Source organism: Trichomycterus rosablanca, chromosome 4 (genome assembly GCF_030014385.1).
Source record: "Trichomycterus rosablanca isolate fTriRos1 chromosome 4, fTriRos1.hap1, whole genome shotgun sequence".
Taxonomy (NCBI): domain Eukaryota; kingdom Metazoa; phylum Chordata; class Actinopteri; order Siluriformes; family Trichomycteridae; genus Trichomycterus; species Trichomycterus rosablanca.
The window spans coordinates 27,204,290-27,229,193 of NC_085991.1; the positions used below are offsets into that span (position 1 = coordinate 27,204,290).

At 39.3% G+C, this 24,904-nt stretch overlaps 1 protein-coding gene across 1 annotated transcript; it reads left to right on the forward strand.

Moving 5' to 3' along the window:
- The first annotated feature begins 1,843 nt into the window (after positions 1–1,843).
- On the forward strand, positions 1,844–23,573 carry cd68 (CD68 molecule). Its single transcript, XM_062994097.1, has 6 exons — positions 1,844–2,027; positions 9,749–10,227; positions 10,537–10,656; positions 14,083–14,152; positions 16,929–17,099; positions 22,485–23,573. Exons 1-6 carry the CDS (start codon positions 1,967–1,969, stop codon positions 22,622–22,624), a joined length of 1,041 nt encoding a protein of 346 aa, XP_062850167.1. The 5' UTR covers positions 1,844–1,966; the 3' UTR covers positions 22,625–23,573.
- The last annotated feature ends 1,331 nt before the right edge of the window (positions 23,574–24,904 follow it).

Consider the following 24,904-nt stretch of genomic DNA (forward strand, 5'->3'; position numbering starts at 1 on the left):
CTACGATGATAAAGAGGTTAGTAAAAAAACATAGAGGACTATAATCATGTAATGGAACCAGCCCAAACCAGTTTGTGTTTTTCAAATGCGTATTTCTCTGGCATATGATACACTTATACTGACTAGTGCACCTTTAAATATCACCTATTATATTTGCATGTGTTGCTTTGAAGGTACACTATATTGCCAAAAGTATTCGCTCGTCTGCCTTCACACGCATATGAACTTGAGTGTCGTCCCATTCTTAATCCATAGGGTTTAATATGATGTCGGCCCACCCTTTGCAGCTATAACAGCTTCAACTCTTCTGGGAAGGCTTTCCACAAGATTTAGTAGTGTGGTAATCGGAATTTTTTACCATTCTTCCAGAAGCGCATTTGTGAGGTCAGACACTGATGTTGGACCAAAAGGCTTGGCTCACAGTCACAGGCCCGCTCTAATTCATCCCAAACGTGTTCTGTCGGGTTGAGGTCAGGACTCTGCGTAGGCCAGTCAAGTTCTTCTACACCAAACTCGCTCATCCATGTCTTTATGGACCTTGCTTTGTGCACTGGTGCACAGTCATGTTGGAACAGGAAGGGGCCATCCCCAAACTCTTCCCACAAAGTTGGGGGCATGAAACTGTCCAAAATCTCTTGGTATGCTAAAGCATTAAGAGTTCATTTCACTGGAACTAAGGGGCCAAGCCCAACTCCTGAAAAACAACCCCGCACCATAATCCCCCCTCCACCAAACTTTACTAGACAAGTACTGTTCTTCTGGCAACCGCCAAACCCAGACTCGTCCATCGGATTGCCAGACGGAGAAGCGTGATTCGTTATTCCAGAGAACACCGCTACACTGCTCTAGAGTCCAGTGGCGGCGTGCTTTACACCACTGCATCCGACACTTTGCATTGCGCTTGGTGATGTAAGGCTTGGATGCAGCTGCTCGGCCATGGAAACCCATTCCATGAAGCTCTCTACACACTGTTCTTCAGCTAATCTGAAGGCCACATAAAGTTTGGAGGTCTGTAGCGTTTGACTCTGCAGAAAGTTGGCGACCTCTGCGCACTATGCGCCTCAGCATCCGCTGACCCCGCTCTGTCATTTTACGTGGCCTACCACTTGGTGGCTGAGTTGCTGTCGTTCCCAATCGCTTCCACTTTGTTATAATACCACTGACAGTTGACTGTGGCATATTTAGTAGCGGGGAAATTTCACGACTGAACTTGTTGCACAGGTGGCATCCTCACGTTACCACACTGGAATTCACCGAGCTCCTGAGAGCGACCCATTCTTTCACTAATGTTTGTAGAAGCAGTCTGCATGCCTAGGTGCTTGGTTTTATACACCTGTGGCCATGGAAGTGATTGGAACACCTGAATTCAATGATTTGGATGGGGTGAGTGAATACTTTTGGCAATATAGTGTATATGAACATTACAGAGTGCATTTCTAAATCTAACCATGATTTGACTAAGTGCTTTTGTACAATATTTTTGCTGATATAAAGGGTTGTCTGTGCTCATCCAGAGCAAATACTTTCCAAAGTGGTTTTTAGAAATGCCTTTTTGAAGGGGTTCTATATTTTTGTTGTATGGTTCTAGACAGAGCTCTTTTAGACTGCCAATTAAAATAGATTAAGAAATATCACTCCCTTTCTAAAAAAATGTTTGAAATATAAGCCCCTAATACAAACTTAAATCAGTACTACAAACATGTATGCCTCTTAGTTTCGTTTCGTCCCACAAATCTGCAGTGATAAAATGTAATGAATTTGCAGTTTGACCTGAAATTGGGCAATTCCAGGGGTAACGTGACAGATTTTGACTTCCTCCCTTTCTCTAGTTTCGTTTCTGTCAGTCTGTAAGAAGACACATGATCTTCTAGAGCAGAAGCGACTACCTGCTCGCCATTACTCCAGTTTACTCCAGATATAATTCGGGGAGTTATTGGAAAGCCAGTCTAGTTTGAAAGATATAACAATGGCAGACAAGAAGCAAGGATTTCTAAACTTGGTGGTGACTGTCTTCATCCTCGCGGCAGGTAACTACAAACACATTTACTGACTGTTGAAATTAAGCCTGCTTGTCTTAGGATAAACGTTAAAATATGTTTTGAAACAAATGTTCGCAGTTAAGCCAAAATCATCACAAAAACCTTTAAAAAACAGCACAATCCTTTGTTGTTGGTAAAAGGGAAAATGCTGTGGTTTTAGCCTTTTTCATATCATTTTAGACAGTATGGCTGCCGTGAATCTTAATCAAAGCTGGAAAGGATGAAGTTGATGGACTATTTTTTTGCCTCAAAAAGCTAGTGCGCATATAGTACAAATTATACGTTTTATAACTTAAAACACACGCGTTGACACATTACCGTGCTGTGTGTAATATTTCCGCAAAAGCTTTTGTGCGCCGTAAAGTCACCTCAAATACGGTCTGTTATTTGTGTCGGTGCAAAATTTCATTTATAATAAATGTTTACTATTTAAACACGCCGAACAATAAATAAATTAACGATTAAATCAATAGTTGAAAACAATTAAGTCGTAAGTACCAAGAACAATACAACAAAGTTCAGTTTCATTGCGTAAAAAGGCAGAGCAAGTGAACAGTGCATAAAGACGTTATATAAGCAGAGCCACTTGGATTAAATAATAAGCGACAGTTTATACGATTTACATAGATAAAAACAGACGTATTTCATCTTTTAAAACATTAAAGCCATTGTCAGATTTTGACAGGGATTATGTGCCAGCCTAACGTGTTAGCTCTATCTTATAAAACCTATACAACGTGTTAAAACATGTCTAACAAGCACACATAAAGTCCTTTCCAAGAAGTGAATTTCTTTTTCCATAAAATTTTATTGACTTGTTTTTATGGTACTGCAGAAATAAAGGCTCTTAAATAAAATGACACCATATATATATATTAGGGCTGTCAAACGATTAAATTTTTTAATCGCGATTAATCTCAGAATTTCATATAGTTAATCGCGATTAATCGCATAAAAAAAAAAATCTGTGTAAATGTTATAGAAAACAAGGATTTTTAAGTGAAATGTTACAATTAAAATGGTGAACACATTTTATGCTAAATGTACTGATGTTAAAAACTGCTGGGACAAGAGAAAACTGTAAGGGAGTTTATTCACTCACATACTAGGCAGTAAATGTCAGATTGTAGGTTAGAATTTCTCCATCAGCAAACATTGTAGATCAGCGGTGCTTTAGGTGGGATAAGGCGTAGTTATTGTAACAGACTTTTCTGTGGTTGTATCGTGACGATGGTTTGATGGACGTTTCTACACGAAGTGAGTGTGTTTTGACCCTTTGGGGCTTCCATAGTTCATGAACTAACGTGCTCGACTCAGCTTTCCGGTATTCGGTACAGAAGAAGAAGTTAATTAAGTGTAATAAAGTGTTCTGCTCCCGACAACTTGTGAATATAGCGTGTATTTATTTCTTTATTATGCAAGTGCATCACTACCACGATCGGTTACATTATGTTAACAAACCGCAAATGAAAAACGGTGGCAAGTCCGACATTAAAACGTTTGTTCTACCAGTCAAGTGTCAACATGAACTAGAATCTGCGTTAATGGCACTAATTTTTTTAATCGCGTTAAATTGAGGTCGCGTTAATGCGTTATTATCGCGTTAACTTCGACAGCCCTAATATATATATATATATACTTAGATTACAGCTCCTTTATTTTAGCACCAGTTTATTTTCCATCACAGATTTCATTCAGCAGTTTCCCAGACGCGATTTTTTTACTCAGTAACGTATGTTATTTAAAAAGGTAGCGAATTACAATTCTTAATACAAAACATACTTAAGTAAAAGTAAAATTACTGGTTGTAAAATCTACTTTAAAAAGTACAAGTATACAAAAAACTACTCAATTACAGTAACACGAGTAAATGTAATTCTTTACTTTCCACCTCTGTATATATATGTATATATGTGTATTTTTAACTAGATGAATGTAACTGCTGAAGCAGATTTTCTCATACACATTTAATATTTAGAGTTAGGGTTGTGGTGTGTCTAATTGGTGTTAAAATCTGGCAGCTTAGACCCCTAGCTTACAATTTTTGTACTTTTTGTTCTTTACCCTTTTTACCCTTGTGTTTGTGCTTTTTATTGTGTTCTTTTAAAGAAGGTGTTTATTTGTAATTAGGTTGCTAAATTAAAATGAAACGTCTTGTTAGGGGTTCCAGCACCTTTGGTTTTTGTTGGCACCTATTGTTTTTGTTAGTATTTTTCTTCTTTTTCTTATTTTTAACATAAATCGCACAGACCTTACTGTAAGTCATATGGACACGACTCGATTCATGAGACTTTACTTGATAGAGACAAAATTCTTTTGTTCCCTAATTATTTGCCTCATGCCCCATAAACAAGCCTCAAGAACAATATAACTGAGCACATTTGCATAATATGCAAAATCGTATACATATTTAAATGCACTCTAGTCACTGGATTTACACCACATATACACAAATATCGGTATCAAAATAACCCCAAGCACTCAAACTTATAATTATTAAAACGATTGAATTTATAATGTCAATGCCAGATTACATTTAAATACGTGGGTGGAGCAAGCCACCATTAAGTACACATCTACAGCTCTAACTAAGAAAGCATTAAACCCAATGTCATTTAACTTCAGAGGCACATACAGTGTATCACAAAAGTGAGTACACCCCTCACATTTCTGCAGATATTTAAGTATATCTTTTCATGGGAGAACACTGACAAAATGACACTTTGACACAATGAAAAGTAGTCTGTGTGCAGCTTATATAACAGTGTAAATGTATTCTTCCCTCAAAATAACTCAATATACAGCCATTAATGTCTAAACCACCGGCAACAAAAGTGAGTACACCCCTAAGAGACTACACCCCTAAATGTCCAAATTGAGCACTGCTTGTCATTTTCCCTCCAAAATGTCATGTGATTTGTTAGTGTTACTAGGTCTCAGGTGTGCATAGGGAGCAGGTGTGTTCAATTTAGTAGTACAGCTCTCACACTCTCTCATACTGGTCACTGAAAGTTCCAACATGGCACCTCATGGCAAAGAACTCTCTGAGGATCTTAAAAGACGAATTGTTGCGCTACATGAAGATGGCCAAGGCTACAAGAAGATTGCCAACACCCTGAAACTGAGCTGCAGCACAGTGGCCAAGATCATCCAGCGTTTTAAAAGAGCAGGGTCCACTCAGAACAGACCTCGCGTTGGTCGTCCAAAGAAGCTGAGTGCACGTGCTCAGCGTCACATCCAACTGCTGTCTTTAAAAGATAGGCGCAGGAGTGCTGTCAGCATTGCTGCAGAGATTGAAAAGGTGGGGGGTCAGCCTGTCAGTGCTCAGACCATACGCCGCACACTACATCAAATTGGTCTGCATGGCTGTCACCCCAGAAGGAAGCCTCTTCTAAAGTCTCTACACAAGAAAGCCCGCAAACAGTTTGCTGAAGACATGTCAACAAAGGACATGGATTACTGGAACCATGTCCTATGGTCTGATGAGACCAAGATTCATTTGTTTGGTTCAGATGGTCTCAAGCATGTGTGGCGGCAATCAGGTGAGGAGTACAAAGATAAGTGTGTCATGCCTACAGTCAAGCATGGTGGTGGGAATGCCATGGTCTGGGGCTGCATGAGTGCAGCAGGTGTTGGGGAGTTACATTTCATTGAGGGACACATGAACTCCAATATGTACTGTGAAATACTGAAGCAGAGCATGATCCCCTCCCTCCGGAAACTGGGTCGCAGGGCAGTGTTCCAGCATGATAATGACCCCAAACACACCTCTAAGACGACCACTGCTTTATTGAAGAGGCTGAGGGTAAAGGTGATGGACTGGCCAAGCATGTCTCCAGACCTAAACCCAATAGAACATCTTTGGGGCATCCTCAAGCGGAAGGTGGAGGAGCGCAAAGTCTCGAATATCCGCCAGCTCTGTAATGTTGTCATGGAGGAGTGGAAAAGCATTCCAGTGGCAACCTGTGAAGCTCTGGTAAACTCCATGCCCAGAAGAGTTAAGGCAGTTCTGGGAAATAATGGTGGCCACACAAAATATTGACACTTCAGGAACTTTCACTAAGGGGTGTACTCACTTTTGTTGCCGGTGGTTTAGACATTAATGGCTGTATATTGAGTTATTTTGAGGGAAGAATAAATTTACACTGTTATATAAGCTGCACACAGACTACTTTTCATTGTGTCAAAGTGTCATTTTGTCAGTGTTGTCCCATGAAAAGATATACTTAAATATCTGCAGAAATGTGAGGGGTGTACTCACTTTTGTGATACACTGTAGCATACAAGGTTTATAGGCTATGGCAAAAATATGGTAACTGCAGTGCTAGGTTGCGCTATAATGTGTAAAATACGTAATGGTACACAAACGAAGATTGTCTGACATAAAATTTGACCTAATGCTTCTTTGTCCTATCCCATACTCAAGTTTTGGGCTACTTTAGGGTAATTTGAGCTTGGACCTCAAAAAAAAATTGCCGTGTGTGGCTATATAAGATGTGCTAGGTAAAATGTTTCTAAAATGACAAAGTGATAATATTAGTTTTTAAATAACTCCCCTAATTAAAAGATTGCATTAACTTTGTAACAATAGGATTTTTTTATGATGACTACTATATGGGGTCAACTTTGTCCTTTGATGAGCACAAAAGGATAAGAAAAAATAAATGAAACAAATGCAAAAAAAAAAAAAAAAAAAAATCTGTAGCTGTATGTACAGTATGTACCCTTTAAATGCTGAAAGTGAAACTAAAAGACAGTGGTCTCTGCAGTGTTACGATCATCATATTAATGTGTCCCTATCTATCTATTTATTCACCCATTGATCTATCTTGGCAATGTAACATGGGACAGGTTGTGGAGCAGCAAGTGGTCCAATGCTTAAAAATCTTGGGTTAAATATGAACAATAAACAGCACAATTGTTGACTTAAATAAATAAATATTAATTGAATGAAGTATATTGTATTAAAAACATTGATGATTGTTGTTTCACGATTGTTTAATTGCTTCTCTGCAAACATTTATTCTATCACTAGACCGATATGGTTTATTGTGGGCCCTTGAAGGGATTAACTTTACTGGTGCTGGTCATAAAATTAGAATATCATGAAAAAGTTGATTTATTTCAGTAATTCCATTCAAAAAGTGAAACTTGTATATTATATTCATTTATTACACACAGACTGATATATTTCAAATGTTTATTTCTTTTAATGTTGATGATTATAACTGACAACTAATGAAAACCCCAAATTCAGTATCTCAGAAAATTAGAATATTGTGACAAGGTACAATATTGAAGACACCTGGTGCCACACTCTAATCAGCTAATTAACTCAAAACACCTGCAAAGGCCTTTAAATGGTCTCTCAGTCTAGTTCTGTAGGCTACACAATCATGGGGAAGACTGCTGACTTGACAGTTGTCCAAAAGACGACCATTGACACCTTGCACAAGGAGGGCAAGACACAAAAGGTCATTGCTAAAGAGGCTGGCTGTTCACAGAGCTCTGTGTCCCAGCACATTAATAGAGAGGCGAAGGGAAGGAAAAGATGTGGTAGAAAAAAGTGTACAAGCAATACGGATAACCGCACCCTGGAGAGGATTGTGAAACAAAACCCATTCAAAAATGTGGGGGAGATTCACAAAGAGTGGACTGCAGCTGGAGTCAGTGCTTCAAGAACCACCACGCACAGACGTATGCAAGACATGGGTTTCAGCTGTCGCATTCCTTGTGTCAAGCCACTCTTGAACAAGAGACAGCGTCAGAAGCGTCTCGCCTGGGCTAAAGACAAAAAGGACTGCTGAGTGGTCCAAAGTTATGTTCTCTGATGAAAGTAAATTTTGCATTACCTTTGGAAATCAAGTTCCCAGAGTCTGGAGGAAGAGAGGAGAGGCACAGAATCCACGTTGCTTGAGGTCCAGTGTAAAGTTTCCACAGTCAGTGATGGTTTGGAGTGCCATGTCATCTGCTGGTGTTGGTCCACTGTGTTTTCTGAGGTCCAAGGTCAACGCAGCCGTCTACCAGGAAGTTTTAGAGCAGTTCATGCTTCCTGCTGCTGACCAACTTAATAGAGATGCAGATTTCATTTTCCAACAGGACTTGGCACCTGCACACAGTGCCAAAGCTACCAGTACCTGGTTTAAGGACCATGGTATCCCTGTTCTTAATTGGCCAGCAAACTTGCCTGACCTTAACCCAATAGAAAATCTATGGGGTATTGTGAAGAGGAAGATGCGATACGCCAGACCCAACAATTCAGAAGAGCTGAAGGCCACTATCAGAGCAACCTGGGCTCTCATAACACCTGAGCAGTGCCACAGACTGATGGACTCCATGCCACACCGCATTGCTGCAGTAATCCAGGCAAAAGGAGCCCCAACTAAGTATTGAGTGCTGTACATGCTCATACTTTTCATCTTCATACTTTTCAGTTGGCCAACATTTCTAAAAATCCTTTTTTTGTATTGGTCTTAAGTAATATTCTAATTTTCTGAGATACTGAATTTGGGGTTTTCATTAGTTGTCAGTTATAATCATCAACATTAAAAGAAATAAACATTTGAAATATATCAGTCTGTGTGATGAATGAAAATAATATACAAGTTTCACTTTTTGAATGGAATTACTGAAATAAATCAACTTTTTCATGATATTCTAATTTTATGACCAGCACCAGTAGATACTGTGATTCACAACATTAAGCGGTGATTAAGGTGTCAGTACTTGATCCTAGTGTTCATCAAAACTCTCTTAAATTATTTTATAGCAGTATGTAAGGACTTTATTGTCCTGGAATTAGGAAGCATTTTACCAAATGTTTTTACACCATAGGATATACTTAACTCTAAACAATTGCATTTTATTTGTTGGACATTATGCAACTAAACAACTGTGTGACCTAATTTGGCTGCCCATACCATCATGGATTACGCACAGCACTTTCCATCATTGTGGGTTGAAGGCATCCTTGGACTTTCTTCTGACATAAATCTGTCCAGTTTAATCATCAGGCCAGATCACTCAGCCCCAAAGCCTATTGCTCAGGAGTCCAGGATTTTGCTGCTTACACAAGTTATGTATATTTGCACATTGCCCTCCAATGCTAAAATGTTTCCAGATAGCAGCACTGATATAAATTTAACAGCTCACAACAATTTAAGGCAGTTTGTGGCCTTTTTTGTAACTTTCTTGTATTGTTGGTTTATCCCTGTCCACAAAATTTCAGTTACCTTCACTGTTTCTGTACTTATGCTGTTGTTCCAGGTGCACTGCCATAACTTTGGAACACTAAACAATGTTTTTATGTGGCTGACATTCCTGCAGTTTAAGGACCAGTTTAAAATTTCACATAGCCAATGCTGACAAAGCTGTTAATTAACAAATAACTGAATAAAGCTGTGCTTTTGTCATTGTAATTGTGATTCAGTCAGGCGCCTTCTGCATGTGTTGCTTTCCTTATTTAAAACCACCACTTACAATGAGCTGGGTTATTAATTATACACTGATCAACAAAAATTTTAATTGTACTGGAGACAAGATAAAGATTATCATGAACACCTGCATTTTTTTTTCAAACACTTATCTACAAAAAAAAAACAGCCAGACATGCTTGATTGTGCATGTACACGTGTTTTGACGTATACATTTGCATTATCATTTTATATACAGAACCTGACAGCTTTATCTGACTCTGTCTCATTTCTCAGCTCTTACATCAGCTCAGGAAAATGTAAGACGTTCTATGCCACCTGCCAGCATGATTCCTCCTGCTCCATTTCCCTCTCCATCTCCACAAACCACGACTCATGCCACCATGACCACCACAACTACAACTACTACTAGCCCTACTCCACAAAATACAACAACTGCCAACATGACTGCTGCCCCAGTAATACACAAAACTACAACTGCAAAAACAACTACAACAACCCCAGCTACACACAATACTACAACCCCAGTTCCACACAATACTACAACCCCAGTTCCACACAATACTACAACCCCAGTTCCACACAATACTACAACCCCAGTTCCGCACAATACTACAACGGCCAAGACAACGGTCCCAACACCCGCCCCAACACCTGCTGCCAATGCCACAGAAGGCACCTACATTGTTAAGGACAAGGGCAATGTTTGTGTTATGGTCAAGGCAGCCATCCAGATTCATGTCAACAACAGTAAGGTAAGATGCTAAGTTTGCGTTATTGATTTAGTAGTTTAAGTAATACAATGGCAGTCTGTTTAAAGCTACAGTATATAACTTTTGGTAGTGCTGGGTGCCACATACTGAAAACATAACCTATAATGATTTCATGTAAGTCTTATAGTGGCAAGTAGAAATTTAGTAAACTTTAAAGTTTGCCATCAATTTCAGTTGATGCTTGATGTGAATGTAAAAAATAGTAATTCTAATTCTAATGCATTAAATTGTGTTTTTATAAAAATTGCTACTACTAATATACAATTTTAATCTGTTATTTCACATTTGAAGGCTGTGGGTACATACATTGTTCAGCCAAATAATACAGAAGCTAAGGGACAATGTCTTGCCACTAATGCCGGTCTCCAGATTGTTCTGAAAGAGGGTTTCATTTCCATGAACTTCACCAAGGTAGGTCCATTTCAATCACTAATAGGTGTGACACCAAGATTTAATTACAGATAGTATTTTTATTGTATAGTGACTTGCTTTTGTTGTATGATAAGGAAATTATTTAGATAAATAAAAGAAAATTAAACAGCATTAGCTGATCTGTACATGTATTAATGTCTTTAGGTGGGAAATAGCTGCTAATAGATGCTGAAATATAAAAAAGGAACTTTTGCCTGTAAAGAGGAAGTAGACTGCTAAATGTGTTATTAATTCTCAGCTATCTTTGTGAGCCCAACAGTCACCAGCTGACAAATAATCACATCACACACAATTTTGCTACTTTTAACAATGCATGTTGTTATATTACAATGGTTTACATTTGCCAAATATTACTTGAAATAATGACAACAAACAACAATAATTTGCAAATAACCCAAATATCTGAATAATATATACAGTGTATCACAAAAGTGAGTACAACCCTCACATTTCTGCAGATATTTAAGTATATCTTTTCATGGGACAACACTGACAAAATGACACTTTGACACAATGAAAAGTAGTCTGTGTGCAGCTTATATAACAGTGTAAATTTATTCTTCCCTCAAAATAACTCAATATACAGCCATTAATGTCTAAACCACTGGCAACAAAAGTGAGTACACCCCTAAGAGACTACACCCCTAAATGTCCAAATTGAGCACTGCTTGTCATTTTCCCTCCAAAATGTCATGTGACTCGTTAGTGTTACTAGGTCTCAGGTGTGCATAGAGAGCAGGTGTGTTCAATTTAGTAGTACAGCTCTCACACTCTCTCATACTGGTCACTGAAAGTTCCAACATGGCACCTCATGGCAAAGAACTCTCTGAGGATCTTAAAAGACGAATTGTTGCGCTACATGAAGATGGCCAAGGCTACAAGAAGATTGCCAACACCCTGAAACTGAGCTGCAGCACAGTGGCCAAGATCATCCAGCATTTTAAAAGAGCAGGGTCCACTCAGAACAGACCTCGCGTTGGTCGTTCAAAGAAGCTGAGTGCACGTGCTCAGCGTCACATCCAACTGCTGTCTTTGAAAGGTAGGCGCAGGAGTGCTGTCAGCATTGCTGCAGAGATTGAAAAGGTGGGGGGTCAGCCTGTCAGTGCTCAGACCATACGCCGCACACTACATCAAATTGGTCTGCATGGCTGTCACCCCAGAAGGAAGCCTCTTCTGAAGTCTCTACACAAGAAAGCCCGCAAACAGTTTGCTGAAGACATGTCAACAAAGGACATGGATTACTGGAACCATGTCCTATGGTCTGATGAGACCAAGATTAATTTGTTTGGTTCAGATGGTCTCAAGCATGTGTGGCAGCAATCAGGTGAGGAGTACAAAGATAAGTGTGTCATGCCTACAGTCAAGCATGGTTGTGGGAATGCCATGGTCTGGGGCTGCATGAGTGCAGCAGGTGTTGGGGAGTTACATTTCATTGAGGGACACATGAACTCCAATATGTACTGTGAAATACTGAAGCAGAGCATGATCCCCTCCCTCCGGAAACTGGGTCGCAGGGCAGTGTTCCAGCATGATAATGACCCCAAACACACCTCTAAGACGACCACTGCTTTATTGAAGAGGCTGAGGGTAAAGGTGATGGACTGGCCAAGCATGTCTCCAGACCAAAACCCAATAGAACATCTTTGGGGCATCCTCAAGCGGAAGGTGGAGGAGCGCAAAGTCTCGAATATCCGCCAGCTCCGTGATGTCGTCATGGAGGAGTGGAAAAGCATTCCAGTGGCAACCTGTGAAGCTCTGGTAAACTCCATGCCCAGGAGAGTTAAGGCAGTTCTGGGAAATAATGGTGGCCACACAAAATATTGACACTTCAGGAACTTTCACTAAGGGGTGTACTCACTTTTGTTGCTGGTGGTTTAGACATTAATGGCTGTATATTGAGTTATTTTGAGGGAAGAATAAATTTACACTGTTATATAAGCTGCACACAGACTACTTTTCATTGTGTCAAAGTGTCATTTTGTCAGTGTTGTCCCATGAAAAGATATACTTAAATATCTGCAGAAATGTGAGGGGTGTACTCACTTTTGTGATACACTGTACATGCTGTTTGCCTTAACCAGACAGCAAAGGTTGCAATTGTACAGCGGCAGTGAAACCCTGTCGACTTTCCACCATCAGACACAGCCAAATTTCCCTGTACAGACTCCCAGCCAGGCTGATAGCACTGCCTGAGATTGGGAAACTCTAAACTGGGAACTCAAGATCCTAGCAGTGGGTGGCTAGTGTGTGAGACATGATGCCAGCAGACTTAAAAGGCTAAGGTTTTATAAGGCTTGTTTTTATACTGGTGATGAGGTGAATATAGCAGACCCTTCTGTGTATGGTGCTATTTAGTTATAGGGCAGTCAAAGTGCCAATGCAAAACTTCTGTCCATTATCAAAAGCAACCAGAATTTGGAAAATCGAATTCTGATCCTGTTTATGGCCGGACATTGTGCATTGTTTACCCGCAGTAAACAGGTAAACCAAGATGCACTGTAAGTCAATCCACCTCCTAACCTACAGAAGTTGAAGGACATTGTAGTAATGCCCTGGTATGAGATATCACATGACTCCTTTAGATCAGGGGTTTTCAACCTTTTTGGACATGCGCCCCCCTTCGTGTGCCAACCGTTGAAGCATAGACAAAAGTTCATCAATTACTAAGTTGGTTAGTTCGGGATCATCTGCTCTGACTGAAAGCGTTTAGCTCCACAGGCAGAACGACTCTGACTCTGTGGTAATACTCAGTATAATTAAGCCTGAGCTTTTTAGGGTAAGCGAGTCACACAAAATGTTCTGTAGTAGTTGGTGTTTATTTACAACCGCAACATTCATTATAACAGTAAACACGGAGAGATGACTGAGAAAAGAAACTTACGATGCGCTTAAAATGAATTGACTCCCGAGTCACTTATAATCGATACTGTGAACAGAGCGTCTCTCTTAAAGACACAAACACGTCCTTTTGACACCGGTTATCTTCGCTGATAGCTCTATTCTGAAGGTTTTTTTCAGACGGAACTGAATAACATTAAACGTGCTTGTGAGCGTGGTCAGTTAGAGTAATGAAATATGTCTCCCGTGGGTGAAAAATGAATTGCTTTAGTTTTAGAAGTAAAAAAATCTCGTAATACCATGCCCCCCGGTCAGGCACTCGCGCCCCCCCCAGACAAGTACGCCCCACAGGTTGAAAACCCCTGCTTTAGATGGCTTGTGATGTTTAGACGGTTGGTGGGTGAGAGGTTTGGTTTATCAGTTTAGTTTCAGGTGAACAAGCTGTAGTCACACATAACATGTCCTCTCATGCAAAAGCAACTTTATCAAGATGTAAGTGTAGATCTGTGCATTTGTTTGTCTTTTGTTTTTATTAACACATCCTTTTTTTTTTTTTTTTTTTACCAGAACGACACCACACATATGGTCTATGTCAGTGATCTGGCAGTCAGCTTAACCTATTCCTTCAAGTTTGGAGGTAGGTACAATAGCATTTTCATAAAAAAAATACACGACAAGCTAAGTAATTTTGTAAGTTTAGTTATTTTTAGCAACTTTTTTTTTGTAGGCAAATGTAGCCTAGTGGTTAAGGTAGTGGAGTAGTAATCAGAGAGTCGCTGGTTCAAGCACCATCACTCCCAGGTTGCCGTTGTTGGGCCCCTGAGCAAGGCCCTTAACCCTCAATTACTCAGACTGTACGCCGACGAGGCATAACATTATGACCACTGACAGGTGAAGTGAATAACACTGATTATCTCTTCATCACAGCACCTGTTAGTGGGTGGGATATATAAGGCAGCAAGTGAACTTTTTATCCTCAAAGTTGATGTGTTAGAAGCAGGAAAAATTGGCAAGCGTAGGGATTTAAGCGAGTTTGACAAGGGCCAAATTGTGATGGCTAGACGACTGGGTCAGAGCATCTCCAAAACTCTTGTGTGGTATTCCCGGTCTGCAGTGGTCAGTATCTATCAAAAGTGGTCCAAAGAAGAAACAGTAGTAGACCGTTGACAGGGTCATGGGCGACCAAGGCTCATTGATGCACGTGGGGAGCGAAGGCTGTGGTCCGATCCAACAGACGAGCTACTGTAGCTCACATTGCTGAAGAGGTTAATGCTGGTTCTGATAGAAAGGTGTCAGAATACACAGTGCATCACAGTTTGTTGCGTATGGGGCAGCAAAAGGGGGACCAACACAAAATTAGGAAGGTGGTCATAATGTTATGCCTCATCGATGTATACTGTCACTGTACTGTAAGTCGCTTTGTATAAAAGCGTCTGCTAAATGCTGAAAATGTAAATGCATTTTTTAAATTTAACTTTTAAAATAGTACTTTATTTAGACTTGCGTAAAGCATATGCATGCACCAAACTACCCATAGGTTTTGAATAACTTTCTTCCTCTTTGTGACAATGTTGTGCTGATGGCTCATACTACGCCACCAATCCTCTAGTTACATGAGGCCAGGGACTCGCAGTATTAAATGTTAGCAGTTCCTATATTTTTCTGTTAACAGGTATCTGGGATTGTCCGAAATTATATAAACAAGCCTAAGGCTTTTTAAAGAGGCAGTACATAAGTTAACATTGTTTAGTCAAATGTTACAGAGAACTTATATACTTCCCATAATTATGAAAAGCTAATTAATCCTTATGAGATTGTCTGACCAAAAGTATATGTACACCCCTCTTGATTGTTTAGTGTGCGTTTTTTATCTACATCCATTACTAACAGATGTGTAAAAGAGCCTTGTCAGGGAGATAAGAAAAAATGAAAGTAAATCTAAAAGAGCTCAAAAATTCCAGAGAGATTGCAGAGAGAGGAGAACCTGTTGATCAGGCAACTGTCTTTGTGTCAGTCCATTAATCAGGCTTTTATGACAAGTGACAAGATAGAAGCCACTGTTAAGTAAAATCATATGACATGGAGTTTGTTATGGGCACATAAATGATTCTGGCACATGAGGAAAAGATTCTCTGGTTTGATGAGACGTAATTTTAACTCTTTGGACAGAACAACAAGTACTATGTCTTGAAAAAAAGAGTTGCTGCACATTTCCTGGCTAATTTTTACATTTACATTTAGCAGACGCCTTTATCCAAAGCGACTTACAGTATACTGTGACAGTATACAGTGTGAGCAATTGAGGGTTAAGGGCGTTGCTCAAGGGCCCAACAGCTGCAACCTGGCAGTGGGGGGGCTTGAATCAGTGACCTTCTGATTACTAGTCCAGTACCTTAACCGCTAGGCTACAACTGCCCTAATAATGGCTAACAATGTAACTATGTTGATAAATTACAGTGACTATTATGCTATGGGGTGTTTCCCAGGGGCAGGGACAGTAGATTTAATAAGCGGGATGGATGAACACAGCTAGATACAGGAACCTCCTTAAAGAAAACCACCTCTAGAGTGCATGAAAACACATACTGGGGCAATAGTTCACCTAACAATATGACAATGACATAAAGTATACAACCAAAACAACACTGGAGTGGCTTTGAGGCAATTTTCTAAATGTCCTTGAATGTCGAAGCTTAGACTTAAACCCCACTGAACATCTGTAGAGAGACCTGAACATAGCAGTTCACAAACTCTCGTCATCTAATTTGATGAAGCTTGGAAGAATCTGCCATGAAGAATGGGCTAAACTCCCTAAATCTAGGTGTGCAAAGCTTGTGGAGACATATCTAAGAAGATCCGCAGCTGTAATTGATGCCAAAGTGGCTTCTATAAACTCAGTCAAGGGGAGAGAATACTTTCTGAATCCACTGTTTGTATAAATTTTTTTTATTAATCATGTAACAGTGTTTTGATATAAGGTGAATACAATACAAACTGTTCTCACGTATGTTTTGACTGATTATTCTAGGGACAAGTCATGTACTCACATGTTTTTTTTAGGGTAATACAAAGCATTAAACTTTGCTCTATAATGAAATGAAGAGTAATCTGTGCTATGTTTAACCTGTTTGACAAACATAATTGCAATTGAGCTGGCACAAAACATCCACTGTATTTTTATAACCTTGTGTGCTGTGCCAGCGTATGCCATGTTTTAAACTAGCTGAAGTGTCTAATGTGTTGTGCAAATATGTAATTTGTAAACAGTGTTTGAATGATTTAAGCCTGTCTTTATAAGATGGGTCAGATATGCAGGCTGCAGTTTTATAGTTGTGGTTTCTGATTGATTTCTTGCCCTATAGAGACAATTCTAATTTCAACATTGATTTCTGTGTGTTTCTTTTTTCTTTCAGAGGCATACAAATTGAATAGGGAGAATAAATCTCTGCAACTTTTCAGCATGGCAGTTAGTCACTCCTATACCTGTAAGTCGGAGTCTGTGTTCATGGGAGAAGGCATCTACCTGGAGTTCAAGCCAAACAACATGCAGGCTTTCAACTTCACCAACAACCAGTTTGGCCCACGTAAGTAGAGTATGCATTGAGCTGTAGTTCAATGCACGTTGACATTTAATTGTTTATATCACAGTTACAAACGCAGAGCCACACAACTGAGACATATTAGGTTTCCGTCTCCTTGTCAGTCATATGAAATACCTGCTTTGTCATGCGTGTTCCTGGCCTTCTTGAATCTAGTGTAACTGGTTTGATGGGACTTCCTTGCATTGTGCATTTAATAACTGCTAGTTATGTCCATGAAAACAATTTGCTTTTAAAAGTATATTACTTCAGAATGCTTCAGTGATTTTCAAATATTAAAAACTGAATGTATTGAATATGTTGCCCCCATGGGGGCCCAGGGTAGAATAGGCCCACAGCACCCCCTTGCTGTTTGTAAGAGGTGAATGAGTGGCTGAATCCTAAAGGACCATAAATGTTGAATCCCCAGAAGGCATTCGCTGAGGGTCAACCTAGTAGCAATTTAAATTAGATGACTACTTGAATATATCATCCTAATAGCTCTGCCATATATGAAGGCATCACAAGAATAGCAGGGACAGTTAACGACATGAAGAAGCTGCGATCTGGCCATCTGGCAAGTAGAATGCTCAAAAAAATTTAAAATCCCAAGCAGAGCAGTTAAGTCTCTAGTATTTGTGAACCGAGGATGTACCAGTAATTTAAGAATTTAAGAAAATAAGAAATGTATTGTCTTCAATGTTGAATTTGTGCCACTCCCAGCATAAATCTTGATATGTGACCATGCATATAGCAGTAATAAAAAACAGCCTATTATCCAGTCACCATTGACAATGTATATGCAAGATTTCTGCTTTTCACACTTAAAAAAATGCATAGAATAAAAATGCATTACATAAATAAAAACTTAAATATGTCCACTGGGCAACACCCCCCAGACCCCCCCCCCCCCCCCCCCCCCAACACACACACACACACACACACACACACACACAATTCATTTGTATGTCATCAGAAGGTTGCTGGTTCAAGTCCCACCTGGACACCTGAGTCCTTAACCCTCAATTGCTTTGTATTTAGCCACAATCATAAGTTTGAATAAAGGTGTCTCTTAAATGCAGTAAACATAAATGTAGTCTTTTTAATGTTGCGGTTTTAATGATGTGGAAATGAAACCCAAAACATAATTAGCCATTAAAACTAATAGCAAGGTTCTGTTTTAGATTATAGATGAAAGATAAAGTACTAGTGAACACTAGATATCATGAAGTAAACAAATATTGTTAAATAAAGAAATAAAGAAAGTGATAGACAGTGTATTTACATGTATCTTGTGCCTGGGCTGATGTTAAGCACACTACTGTTGTACTGTGGAAATCTGTAGCCGTGGAAACGAATTCTCCATTGTCATGCCAACTTACATTACAACTATCTTACATTATCTGTAAGTCCTTTTGATGAATTTGAATCCGTAAATTGGTGTAAAAGGAATAATGGTCTACCCGGGGACTATTTAATGTGATTTTAAATTGTTCCCCTTACTTTAATACTACAGTATACTCTACCATTATATATATATATATATATTGCAGCAGGGCTGCAGCTTCCCCTGAAGTTCAATTTGAGGGAGGGAGGGAGGGAGAGGGAGGGAGAGGGAGGGAGGGAGGGAGGGAGAGGGAGGGAGGGAGGGAGGGAGAGGGAGGGAGAGGGGAGAGGGAGGGAGAGAGAGGGAGGGAGAGAGAGGGAGGGAGGGAGGGAGAGAGAGGGAGGGAGGGAGAGAGAGGGAGGGAGGGAGGGAGGGAGAGAGAGGGAGGGAGGGAGGGAGAGAGAGGGAGGGAGGGAGAGAGAGGGAGGGAGGGAGGGAGGGAGAGAGAGAGAGAGGGAGGGAGGGAGGGTAAACATGAGTGGCAACCAATGGGCTTGTTAAGTCTGACGTCACACGTGACGTTCGGACCATTTCCGGATCCAAACGCAAACAACTATGATATGATAAGATAAGATAAGGCTGAACCTCTGAACCTCTGAACCTTTTTATATATATTGTAAAAGCAATATTGCACTAATTGTAATTTTCTATGTTTATTGTCATAAATATTTCCTGTTTGGTTAAATAATACTTATTTGAAGTGGAGACTTGGTATTTTAACTATTGATAATTTTTCCTGGTAATCAATGTATGCTGTTATTCATTAGTCCTCTTTGGTTAGCCCTTAAGAGGGCAGAATTGTATTGGCTCTATATACGGAAAATATATATAAAATATACGGAAAGAAAGAGGACGCGGAGCAATAGATTTTTTACCGTAGTTTTGTTTGTTATACGCCAATTGCGAACATATTGAGTTTTTATTTTGTTTTTATAAGAAACTTGGATTAATGGATAAGCCAATTTAAGAAGAAAGTTAAAATAAATAATGTTTGTGGAAAACTTATGGAACTCTGTGTCGCTGTCATTGGAAATTGGGTTTACAAACACGAGTCATAAACTTCTAGTCCTTCTCAATAGCGATCTGGACGAGAAAAGGTCTTTTATATATATATATATATATATATATATAGACAAGATGTGCAGTACACTAGTTCATGTCATTATTTAATTTCATGTCAACTCATCAAGAGGTAAGCGGTCATATTTTTAATTCATTACATGAAAACTGACATTTCTGACTCTTTGGTTTTACTTTTAATCAGTATAGCTTATAGCTTATAAAAATCAAAAATCCAGGATATCACATGTAAATTATATGAACATATTACATGTAAAATTAAAAACAGCTTGAAACACGTGTAATGAATATACAATTTGACAGTTTACATTAAATTATGAACAAAAATATTACTTCATGATATCTAATTGCAAGAAAAGCGGTAGAAAGACAGTTGGGTAGTTTTTTTCCGACTCGGACACAGCACTGTGGTATATTGAAAATACGAGGGGTCTCAGCCAACTTGGACCCGGATGTGACGTTTCATAAGGTCGACACGTCACGACTTAACAAGCGGATAGAGTTAAAAAAAAAAAACCACAAATCATAATTGATCAGTTTAAAACTCTCTATATTAGGCTGCCCACGGAGCATGTGAATGCTGACGTGTCCTAAATACCATTCAATGAACTGACAAGTGTGCTGAATTAGTTTTGATTGACCATTGACAAGGCTACTTTTGTGCACGCTGTATTGGATGTTTTTGTGGATTCCTGCCCTCCCTAATGCAACCCTCCTTTTTTGTCCCTGCTTGAGACCGGCAAACACCTGATTGGCTGAAAGCACCTCTGAGATTCAAACCCCAGATCTCAGTGTTGGTGGGCTAGCATGTTTTATGGCTGCATCACCCAAGTGCTTTTATATGTATTATTACTTTTTGTTATTGGTAGTTTTTTTTTTTTTTTTTTTTTTGGTGTGTATTTGTGTATTTGGTAGTCAAGGATGTTTTGCTTCAAATACCCAGAACGTTGCCAAATTTTAAACATTGTTGCATATTATTTTCACTTTGATGTTAGGGGTTACTAAATACCACTTGGAAAGAATATACAGTGCCTTGCAAAAGTATTCAGCCCCCTTGAACTTTTCAACCTTTTGCCACATTTCAGGCTTTAAACATAAAGATATGAAATTGTAATTTTTTGTGAAGAATCAACAACAAGTGGGACACAATCGTGAAGTGGAACGAAATTTATTGGATATTTTAAACTTTTTTTAGAAATAAAAAACTGAAAAGTGGGGCGTGCAATATTATTCGGCCCCCTTGCGTTAATACTTTGTAGCGCCACCTTTTGCTGCGATTACAGCTGCAAGTCGCTTGGGGTATGTCTCTATTAGTTTTGCACATCGAGATACTGAAATTTTTGCCCATTCTTCCTTGCAAAACAGCTCGAGCTCAGTGAGGTTGGATGGAGAGCGTTTGTGAACAGCAGTTTTCAGCTCTTTCCACAGATTCTCGATGGGATTCAGGTCTGGACTTTGACTTGGCCATTTTAACACCTGGATAAGTTTATTTGTGAACCATTCCATTGTAGATTTTGCTTTATGTTTTGGATCATTGTCTTGTTGGAAGATAAATCACCGTCCCAGTCTCAGGTCTTTTGCAGACTGCGACAGGTTTTCTTCCAGAATGGTCCTGTATTTGGCTCCATCCATCTTCCCATCAATTTTAACCATCTTCCCTGTCCCTGCTGAAGAAAAGCAGGCCCAAACCATGATGCTGCCACCACCATGTTTGACAGTGGGGATGGTGTGTTCAGGGTGATGAGCTGTGTTGCTTTTACGCCAAACATAACGTTTTGCATTGTGGCCAAAAAGTTCGATTTTGGTTTCATCTGACCACAGCACCTTCTTCCACATGCTTGGTGTGTCTCCCAGGTGACTTTTTATAGATATCTTTGAGAAATGGCTTTCTTCTTGCCACTCTTCCATAAAGGCCAGATTTGTGCAGTGTACGACTGATTGTGTCCTATGGACAGAGTCTCCCACCTCAGCTGTAGATCTCTGCAGTTCATTCAGAGTGATCATGGGCCTCTTGGCTGCATCTCTGATCAGTCTTCTCCTTGTTTGAGCTGAAAGTTTAGAGGGACGGCCGGGTCTTGGTAGATTTGCAGTGGTCTGATACTCCCTTCATTTCAATATGATCGCTTGCACAGTGCTCCTTGAGATGTTTAAAGCTTGGGAAATCTTTTTGTATCCAAATCCGGCTTTAAACTTCTCCACAACAGTATCCACAACTGCCTGGTGTGTTTCTTGGTCTTCATGATGCTCTCTGCGCTTTAAACAGAACTCTGAGACTATCACAGAGCAGGTGCATTTATACGGAGACTTGATTACACACAGGTGGATTCTATTTATCACCATCAGTCATTTAGGTCAACATTGGATCATTCAGAGATCCTCACTGAACTTCTGGAGTGAGTTTGCTGCACTGAAAGTAAAGGGGCTGAATAATATTGCACGCCCCACTTTTCAGGTTTTTATTTCTAAAAAAAGTTTAAAATATCCAATAAATTTCGTTCCACTTCACGATTGTGTCGCACTTGTTATTGATTCTTCACAAAAAATTACAATTTCATATCTTTATGTTTAAAGCCTGAAATGTGGCAAAAGGTTGAAAAGTTCAAGGGGGCTGAATACTTTTGCAAGGCACTGTATATTGTAATTTTTTGGGTTTAATGTAAAACAGAAAGGATTTTAACTGGGTATGATGGCTTTCTATAGGCACTGTAATTGACTACACCTGTTAGTAATAGGTACGGCTGAAACAACTCAATAGTAACAAGTGGAATCCACATCTTTCAAACATATGATTTAAGTTAAACAAACATGTGTCCGTCATGTTCAAGTGTCTTTAGTTTATGCTATATTGTGTATATGGATGTTTATTTATTTGTGCCATCAACATAAGCTTGAGTAGTTAAGTGTCTGTTTCTCTGTTCATCTAGTTGACCGCTGCAAGGCCGACCAGCCTAACTACAGCGTGGCTATCGGTGTTGGTGTGGTGCTGTTACTCCTCATCATCATCGTGGTTGTGGTTTACCTTATCAGTAGGAAAAAGAGAACAGATGGTTACCAGAGTTTCTAAAAGACTACAAGTACTTAATAACAGAGGCTATTATTGGTGCAAGTTCAGCCTCACGTGATGCACTTAAATGTGTTTATGAAGCAAAGCTTTTTTTCGGTCAATTTAAGATAAGGGATTTTTGCTGCCAAGATTTGCTCCATAAAAACTGACATGATATCATTATAGTACCACCATCAGTTGCTTTTGTAGGGCACATTTACATAACTATGAAAAAATTTAATCAGAATAAAGAAAAAAAATACATTGTACATTAGGGGTTTGTTTTTGATGAGTTTATAGGTGTTGTAAATGCTTTTGTAATTCCATAGTGTTTGATGCACTGAAATGGGATGACCAATTTCATTAGCAACATGTTTGGCCTTTTTACAAAAAAAAGTCTGTAAAAAGACTCAATTCTGTTCATTAGTGTACTATGTCCAAATGTATAATATTATAAATATGAAAAGACTGTTCCATTTTATAATCAACTTTCCAACTTTCAACTTCAGAAATACAGTATTCTGTCTGTTCTGAGACATGTATGTGATTTGGGGCACTTAAATTACAAGAAAATATGTTATATAAGAAATAAATAGGTACTGTTTTGCAGGTACTCTTTTTTTTTTAACTAACATCTGTTTTTGAAACAATGGCTTTTTATTTCAGAATTCATGTTAACTTTAGGGGGGATTTAAAATATAATAAATACATTTTGATTTGGGTGGAGGTATTTTTAACTATTAAAACCTATCAAAGCAGAAGTTTGTATTGAAACTGACAGCATTATATTTGAATATGAAATATAACTGTATGATCTAACTGTGATCTCTGTAATAATATCTGCAGAATACTTGATGAAACTGTGCTTGTTGTATCTGTCAGGTTTTTTGTTCCAACTTATGTATTTGTACACAATAATAGGGTACTTTTAACAAGCTGTAAAAAATAAAGGGAATATAATGTACTGTAATCCGTTGTGCAGCCTCATGTTTAAATGCATATATATATAAACAAGTTCTTTATACACATTGAGCCATAACATTAAAACCACCTCCTTGTTTCTACACTCACTGTCCATTTTATCAGCTCCACTTACCATATAGAAGCACTTTGTAGTTCTACAATTACTGTCTGTAGTCCATCTGTTTCTCTGCATGCTTTGTTAGCCCCATTTTATGCTGTTCTTCAATGGTCAGGACTCTCCCAGGAACACCACAGAGCAGGTATTATTTGGGTGGTGGATCATTCTCAGCACTGCAGTGACACTGACATGGTGGTGGTGTGTTAGTGTGTGTTGTGCTGGTATGAGCACAGCAGCACTGATGGAGTTTTTAAACACCTCACTGTCACTGCTGGACTGCGAATAGTCCACCAACCTAAAATATCCAGTCAACAGCGCCCAGTGGGCAGCGTCCTGTGACCACTGATGAAGGTCTAGAAGATGACCAACTCAAACAGCAGCAATAGATGAGCGATCATCTCTGACTTTACGTCTACAAGGTGGACCAACTAGGTAGGAGTGTCTAATAGTGTGGACAGTGAGTGGACACATTATTAAAAACTCCAGCAGCGCTGCTGTGTTTGATCCACTCATACCAGCATAACACACTAACACACCACCACCATGTCAGTGTCACTGCAGTGCTGAGAATCATCCACCACCTTAATAATACCTGCTCTGTGGTGGTCCTGACCATTGAAGAACAGCATGAAAAATATGTAGAGAAACATATGGACTACAGTCAGTAATTGTAGAACTACAAAGTGCTTCTATATGGTAAGTGGAGCTGATAAAATGGACAGTGAGTGTAGAAACAAGGAGGTGGTTTTAATGTTATGGCTGATCAGTGTAAATGGTCCATATACAGTCCCCTCCACAATTATTGGTACTGCGCTCTAATTTGCTCTAATTTTACCTCTGTCCCAACTTTTTTTGAAGTTTTTGCAGGCAAAAATTTGACAAGATCAGTGAAAATATTTTCTTTTGACTTAAAAGTTAAATAAAAGTTGAGAGAATGAACAAATCAGAATCAGACTATTCTTTTTATTGTATTTTACAAAATGTCCCAGCTTTTTCAGAAATGGGGGTTGTATTATGAAGATGATAAGCTTGCTTAGTTTTATTTTGATACTGTGAGATGATGCAAAGGATGTGAGATGTGAGCTGATGGGACAGTGGTAGCCTAGTGGGTAGAGCTTTGGGCTCTCAACCGGAAGATTGACGGTTCAAATCCAGGCACTGCTATGCAGCCACTGTTGGGTCCTTGAGCAAGGCCCTTAACCCTGTCTGCTCCAGGGGTG